General features: G+C 38.9%; 1 protein-coding gene across 1 annotated transcript; it reads right to left on the bottom strand.

The window, feature by feature from the left end:
* Positions 1-1,246: 1,246 nt before the first annotated feature.
* On the bottom strand, positions 1,247-7,802 carry TMEM70 (transmembrane protein 70). The gene is made up of 3 exons (XM_066372437.1): positions 7,497-7,802; positions 5,601-5,706; positions 1,247-1,781 (listed from the first exon to the last, which is right to left on the bottom strand). The coding sequence occupies exons 1-3, from the start codon at positions 7,779-7,781 to the stop codon at positions 1,324-1,326; spliced, it is 849 nt and encodes a 282-aa protein (XP_066228534.1). The 5' UTR covers positions 7,782-7,802; the 3' UTR covers positions 1,247-1,323.
* Between the last annotated feature and the right edge of the window lie 503 nt (positions 7,803-8,305).

The raw sequence follows: 8,305 nt of genomic DNA on the forward strand, positions 1-8,305 counted from the left end.
AAGAGAGAAAAAGAAAGACGAGGGGAGAGTGGAGAAGCAGATGGTTGCTTCTTTTGTGTGCCCTGATCTGGAATCGAACACAGGATATCCACACACCAGGCTGACACTCTACCACTGAGCCAACCAGACAGGCCCAGATAAAAATCTTAATATGCCAATAGAGTTGTCCCTCACCATATCACGGTTCACTTTTCACGGTCCCACTGTATCGTGGATTTTTAAATTGCATATATCTAATTTTGTATCGCAGATTTTTTGCTATATTGCAGGATTTTGCGGTATATAGGTATTTTTATATATTTATTATTTTAATTATTTTTGTGATAAAATAAGCATTTTCTAGGCTAAAAAATTAAAAATAAAATATATAAAATATTAATTAAAACATTGGTATTCACTGGTGAGTACCCATATAGAATTTTATGTTGTTAAAATGACAGGTTTAAGAGTATAGAAAGTGTTTAAGAGCATAGGAAGTGTTTATAAGAGTGTGGGAAAGGTTTATAAGAGGGGAAGGTTTATAAAGCCTTAAAATATAAATAATAAAATAAATATAAGGTTGCTACTTTGCAGGTTTTCACCTATTGCGGGAGGTTCTGGAACCTCAACCCCGTGATAGACAAGGGAACACTGTACTTGGTAAGTAGCACAGAGATTGCTGTTTTATAAAATGAACTGTCCACCTCGTCACTACATGTGATTTTCCTACTGATGGGTGCACCAAGGGAGGAGCGCATGAGGGATAAACAGGGCCACAGAAGACACTACTTGGTTCACCATCTCCCCCACAGCCGAGCACACGTGACAGCACGTGGAGAGCCTTCTTATGGGCCACCCACCCAGAGAACCTAGGGAACAAACTGTGCACTCAACCAAAGGAAGCAGATTAACTCTGCTTTCCAGAATTCATAAATTTTTAAAAATAGTTTTTATTATGAGAGAAGATAGTCTCTATACACTTAGAAAAATCCAGACACAAAGGGAAAATAATTTCCCCCCTTCGACATCTGATCCCCACACAAAGGAAAAAGAACTCCCCCTAAACCACTCCACAGCAGAGAGGCAACCACAATTACTCAACTGCACATGCTCACACCTGCATGTACATGTATTTTCACACCTTTTTAAAACACAAATGGTGAAATATGACGTTTTTTTCAAGCATAGTTTATTATAAAGGAACATAATTCTCTAAAAATTAAGTTTGCTACAGTTTCAAATTATTTTTAATAATCAGTCACTAACAGAAAAAAGGAAAGGCAATTTTATTATTATACATGAGAAAATAAATCACATTTAAACACAGACATAAAAACAAGAGACTCATTTCTCATCTTTAAGTTGTTTCTTTTCACTAGTTTCTTCCATGTCAAAAGTGAAAGGCTTGTCGTAACCCATTAGATGGTCATAGTCTTGGGGGTTTGGAAAGAGACCTGGATTAACTAACAGTGATTTTGTTTTAGCATAAAATGTGGTAAAGACATGCGTGCTGCTTGGAATCTTCACATCCTTCTGGTGAAACACTGTACTCGTTTCTGAAAGCACGACATTATAAGTAATGGCTTTATAAGTGTCTGTTGTGGCCTCGTGGTACAATCGAATGACGTAGCCTTTAGTAATAAAGTGAAGTAATACTGGAGTGATCACTGTAAAGCTTCCTATGATGCCATAAAATAAGATTTGCAAAGGCAGACTTCCGAATATGATATTATTTTGTGCAAAAATGTACGGTAGAAATGCAAGGCTGATCATACTTGTAGAGTAAGAGAAACATTTCACACCTAAACAGAAAAACAAGGGAGAGGATTAATACTTCTAAATTTTACAAAAGAATCAAGCTATCCAATTAATTTTTGACCTTTCTTACTATATCAATGTTAAAACTACAACAAAATCAAAACACATATACATGTTGTAACAGTTCAGGCTCTGTTTTATGCACTTTATGTATTTTATTCACAAAGTCTATAGAAAGCCCTATAAGATATATACATAATCATTATCATGAGGTAATTTAAGAGATGAGAAGAAGGAGGAACTTGCTCAGGTCACACAGCTACCCAGAGGCAGTGTGTTGAGGTGCCAACCCAGGCCACGAGACTCGAGTCCAGGCTGTTGGCCTCTCCAAATGGGAAATCTGCTTTAGGGTTAACTGGCCTCTACCCCAGCTCCCCAGTAAAAGATTTAATATTATTCAAAGGTTCTTATGATTACTATAAAAATCAATCCAGTTGGCAGATTATCAAATAAAACTCTACTAACAAGTACTTCCCATATCTAATACCAAACCTTCAAATGTGGGGTTGACTTTATCAAGCTAAGTTCCTATTAAAACAACAAATTAACAAAAATAAAAAATGACACCAGTGGATAACAAATATATGAAAATCATCATATTAGAAAAATTAAAAATCACTGATTTCTGAACTATACACTTAAAAATGATTAAAATCACAATTTTGTTATATATTTTACCACAATAATAAATTACTTTAAATGTAAATTTCTTAGTTTGAATTATACATTTAACATGATCCCAATAAAAATACCATCTGTTTGGAAAATTGACAAGTTGAGATCTTAGACAAATTGATTATAAAGTTAAATCAGAAAAACAAAAGGAGAAAAATAAAAAGGGAGGTGTTAGATACTAAAACACAAGACTATAATTAAAATAGCATGCCACTGGTGCTTTAAAAAGCAGACAGATCAATGGAACGAAATGGAAAAATCTAGAAATAAACCTCTTTGTATGCAGTCATTTAATACAGAATAAAGATCAATCTAAAATAAATGGGCAAAAGTGGTGTTGGGACAACTAGATCACCATACAGAAAAACATAAAATTCAACCCATCTCTCACACCACATACCAGAAAAATTCCAAATAATCCAGAGACTTAAATATAAAAAATATGATCATAGAAGTATAAGAAGAAAACATCTATGAAGTCTTTTATAATCTGAGAATAGGAAAACTTCTCTAATTATGACTCTATTACTGAAGCAACTGGGGGTAAGAGTGATAAATCCTATTACATTTAAAATATACATAGATATGAACACCATAAGCAAAGAGACAAATATTTGCAACTTGAATCATAGAGTTAACATTCCCAATATATAAAAGGTTTCTAGTTTATGAGAAGAAAAAAACCAACAACACTAGACAAGCATGCAAGAAATATAAGCAGACAGTTCAGTGAAACAAAAATGCACATGTTCCTTAAATAGATGAAATGATGGTAAACTTCAATCATATGAAACATGCGATAATAACCACAGTTTTTCCCCAAACTGGCAAAAAACAAAAATTTGACAACATACTCTGTTGGTAAGGCCATAACAAAGCAGACACTCTTATACACTGCTGTTGGTTGAAGGCTTAATTATTTTGCATCAGTAATTTAAAAATAATTCCTTCCTCCCACAGCAGTTGCCATGCCAGTGGTATACATGGGATACAATGTGGACCACGTTGTCTCCTACATAAAAGCCTCTTTGGCCCTTCCAACTACCTACTTCTTTTTTCCCCATTACTTTTGTCACATTGTAGTAGGCTAAATAGCATCTCCCAAAAATATATGTCCTCCCTGAACCTCAAAATGTGAACTTATTTAGAAATAGGGTCTGTGCAGACAATTAAATATTGAGATGAGACCATATTGAATTAGGGTGGACTCTAACTAAATCCAATGAGAGTATCCTTATAAGAATAGAATAGGACAAACAGACACAGAGAAAGCCATGTGAAGTGGAACACAGAGATGAGTTACGTAGCCACAGCCAAAGAACACAAAAGTATTGCTGGGAGCTACCAAAAGCTGGGAGAAGCAAGGAAGAACACTTCCCCAGTGCCTTCAGAGAGAGCCCAGTCCTGCCAATACCCTGACTTCAGACTTCTACCCTTTAAATCTGTGCGAATAAATTTTTATTGTTTTAAGCAACCAAGTTCATGAAAACTTATTACAAGAGTCCTAGTAATCTAATACACACATATACTTCATCTTGCCTGGATTGAAGTAATTGCTATCTTTTCAACATATACTAGGCTTTCCCATCTTCCTGCCTTTGCTCATACTACTTCCATGCCTGGGATGCCCTTCTTTCTCAACTCTTCATGCTTAAATTCTACTCATCTTAAAATGGGAATACTATGACATCAGTGATTATTTGTTGGTGAATTAACAAAAACTATTAACTAAAAGGCCTTCAAATATCTTTAAACTAAGACCCATTTGGTATCTCGATATCTTAATGTCTCTCCCTTAGTTTTACACAGAAATAAATGCTTTTCCCTCAGTTTCTACATAGAATATTAACCCATGATAAGTATAGAAAGTAACTTTCTGTTATCATAATACTGAAAGAACATTAAATTCCTCAACAAGTTATAATTCAAGAACTTTGAATACCCTGGGTAGCTAAGCTCTTCCACAAATATTACATCCTTCCCACACCAAAATTAATTCCTATTAATATTCTCTTCTAGAATGGAGTTCAAGTGGGAACATGAGAAAAATTGATAAGCCTTCTCTACATTTGAAGGAAGTGTCTGTTCAGAAGGAAGGGCACGACGGGACACTGTTAAAACAGCTCAGTGGCATGCATCAAGGTACACCAGGCCAGGGGCGTAACCCATGTCAATGGCCTAAGCATGTGTTAACTTCTGAAGAAATTTCTAATCACTCAAAATTGATTACTGCAATAACTTTAGAACTCCACTCAATAGTGATAACCAGTCCTTATTCCTAGAAAGTTTTAAATAGCTAAAACTGTACTTTAAACATACTCTAGTTCCATGTTACACACTTGAAAACTTAATAGATTTCCAGAGTAAATTTGAGATGACTGGTTGGACCAGCATGATTAAACACACAAATGCAGATGTAGGCGCTGAAATCCTATGGCAGACTTGATCACAAAAAATAATCATGCAGATAGTACAGTAGTTATACATTTTTTAAGATTATAAGGAGATTCCCAAATTCTCTGGACCTTCCCTACTAAATTGTTCCATACTAAATCCTAAATTATAATCTAAGGAAAGAGAAGCTTTAAACTTGTAGTAGTTTAGCATGTTGTCTTTTCCTTCTCCATAACTCTACCACCTGGAAAAGCCACAATAAACATGTTTGTTAAAAGTTCTAAGATGACCTGAAAATGTAAAGAAAAGTATTACATGCTCATTTTAACTGCCAAATTTTAAAATATATGAAATAAACATCTGTTCTCCCCAAATAACTACTCTTTAGAGGTATTCTTTCTTTTTTCTCTAGATATTCAAACATTACACAAATACACACTTTCTGTTGTTTTATTTTGTTGTTAAACATCCCCAGAGGTGACCAAAGGAAGAAAGCTTTACCACCCAGCCATAACATCACAAAGTCATAACAGACTTCAAAATCTATTTTGAATCTAAAAATGCAAAGTTCTCACCCTCTAAATCTTACAACAAGCCACAGGAAAAAAATTATAATCTTAATTTTTCCTTATGTCTTGTAATTAAGAGGTGCTAACATGGTAACACATGCTAAGAGCATTCTTTTACAATTAAAAGGAAAGAAAAAGAAAATACCCTCATTTCTGATTACCCACCAAACACTGTTCGGGCCAGATTCCCAGTATAAATCAGCCTTCCATCCTCTGTTTTTTTAACTTGTGTATGTAAGCATCGAACACATCTTTCCAAACAAACAGGTATCTATTGAAACAGAGACCTTTATAAGTAAGTACATAATAAAGTGCATTTAGTCCAACTTTTAAATTAAAAAAAAATAAAAGCCCTGCTGGGTAGCTCACTTGGTTAAAACATCGTCCTGTTAGTACAGAGGTTGCTGGTTCAATCCCAGGTCAGGGCACATACAGAACAGACTGATGTTCCTGTCTTTCTCTCCCTTTCTCTCCCTCTAAAATCAACAAATAATTATACATTTTAAACAAATTAAGATAATGCAAAGAGAAGTTGTCACATGAGATAAATTAAGGAATTCTCCCAAATAATCTACAGTGCTCAAGAAATCAAACTGGCGCCTTAGCTGAATGGCGTAGTTGTTTGGAACATGGTTCAGAAGCACAGAGGTTGCCAGTTCCATCCCCTCTCAGGACACATACATCAATATTCCTGTCTCTCTCTCTCCCCTGCCCTTCCTCTCTCACTAAAAATCAATTTTCAAAAAGTGAAGAGAAAAATAAATCAAACTGGCTAACACAATGGCTTTCCTCAATTCCAGTCATAAGTAGACACATGCTGAGCTGGAGTCTGAAAACCTAGGTTTGAATCCCAGCTCCAAGCCTTTTCTTTTTTTAACTTATTTTTATTATTTTAATTTTTTTACTGATTTTAAAGAGAGAAGAAGGGAGAGAGGGAGAGAGAGAGAGGGAGCGGGAGGGAGAGGGAGAGAGAGGGAGAGAGAGGGAGAGAAACATTCACCTGTTACTGCATGTGCCCTGACCAGAGATCAAATCAGCAACCTCTGTGCTTCAGGGAGTCGCTCTAACCAACCCACCTATCCAGCCAGAGCCCAGCTCCAAGCTTTTTAAATAGTGTGACATTAAACATGTAAAAAGTTTACTGGCATAGTTTCTTCTATTCCACTGTTAACAAGAACATCACTCTCATTTGATTGTCAAAGATTTACATTCATCTGCTCTTCAAAAACTAAAATTAATTTTAATAATATAAGTAACACACTGAAAAATCAGACGGTGTCAAGTCCAGACCATTTTAAAAAGATTCTAAAAGAAAAAGAAAAAAGGAGTAACTCTTTCCCTAAAGGCCTTGCATCCCTTTTTCTTTTTAAGGAAATTTTCTTTGAAATCCAACATCAAATTTCACGGGACAAGAGTTCCCCCAAATATCTGAAAATAAATTTCACAGCACATACACTTCAAAAGGCATGCCTAATTCCTTTCTGCTGAAATATAACTAGATTTCAATTCCCATGTTAGGCATTTCTTCCAAAATTTCAACCATGTCTGCTAATCCTGACATTTTATAAAACAGGATTAGAAGACAATTTATTCAGATTAAAATGAGAGGGCTAACGTCTCCATTCCCTCCACCCGAGAGCAAAAGACTTCCTAAAAACAGAACCACTTAACCAAGAAATAGAACTCGAAGTCAGGTTATCCAAATTCTCAGTTTGGGCTCCAGATGATGCACGCACTTTTGTTGCAAACTGACCCTTCCCAGCTTCTGCTACCGGGCATTAGAGGAACTAAATCTCGATAAACCCGCTGTATTTGCAACCACCCGTCAAGTGCTTGGGACCACCCAGAGCATAACTGCTTTCCAGCGGACGCTCCTAGACTCGCGGGCGCCGTGTCCCCCGGGACCACGGGCTACTCCCCAGCCGAGGCCTGCTCCTGCGGACCCCGCAGAGGGCTCCTTCCGAAGTGAAGCCTGAGCTGTCGGGAAGCCGGGGCTCCCCAGGTGGACGCTACGCCCACCTCCCACCCTTACTGCGGCCCGCAAGCCCTCCCACGGCTAACCTGCGGGGGCACCGGACGCCAGGAAAGCGCGGCTCGCCGCAGCCCAGCGCTCCCGCAGCCGACCGGGCCTGAGGGTCTGCTGCACGAAGCCGCCCCCGAGACGGCCGCCCTGGGGCCTCGGAGCACGGTGGCCACCCATGGCACCGCCCTCTTCCTGCTGAGCCGCAGTCCAGCCGCCAATGAGCCGCCCACTGCCAGAAGCATCATTCCGCGCAAAAGAAGCGGGACGAACGGTGCTGCGGCAGCCACGGGGAATGCCAAAGCCGGCCTGGGTGAGTCGCGCATGCCCGGTCCCTTAGAGGCCCACCGGGCGGGATTGGCCACTGCCCGTGCGCAGAATCTGCGGCCCGCCGGCAACCTTCCCCGGTAGCGCGCGTTCCCTGTCCGCGGAGTTCTGAACCCGCTACACCGGCCCCCTCCTACCGCAACCCACGAGCTCCCAGTCAGCGCACGGGCTTCCCCCTCCCGGTCCGACGTTCCGCGTGGCCGTGTGAAAGGACTGAGGAGAAAGTCATGCGCAAAGGACAAAGACTGGAAGGCAGGGGTAAAGCTTTCATTCTCGTGGGCGTCATTTTTTAGGCCCCCAAAACTATTTTCTTTGCGGAAAATGATTCTAACCTCTTGGTAGAGAGGAATAATTAAGGTGACCAATCGTCCTCCTTTAGGGAGGATAGTCCTTCTTTTGTAAGTTCCGTCCTCCCTGGAAAAGTGTCCTCCTACATGTTCTCCTTTTTAATATTGGAAGACTAATCTGCAAATGTCCGTATTCGATCGATGCAGAGTTGATCCACTGCGTGTGAAGTGATGTA

This window comes from Saccopteryx leptura, chromosome 3, assembly GCF_036850995.1.
Source record: "Saccopteryx leptura isolate mSacLep1 chromosome 3, mSacLep1_pri_phased_curated, whole genome shotgun sequence".
In the NCBI taxonomy this organism is placed as follows: Eukaryota; Metazoa; Chordata; class Mammalia; order Chiroptera; family Emballonuridae; genus Saccopteryx; species Saccopteryx leptura.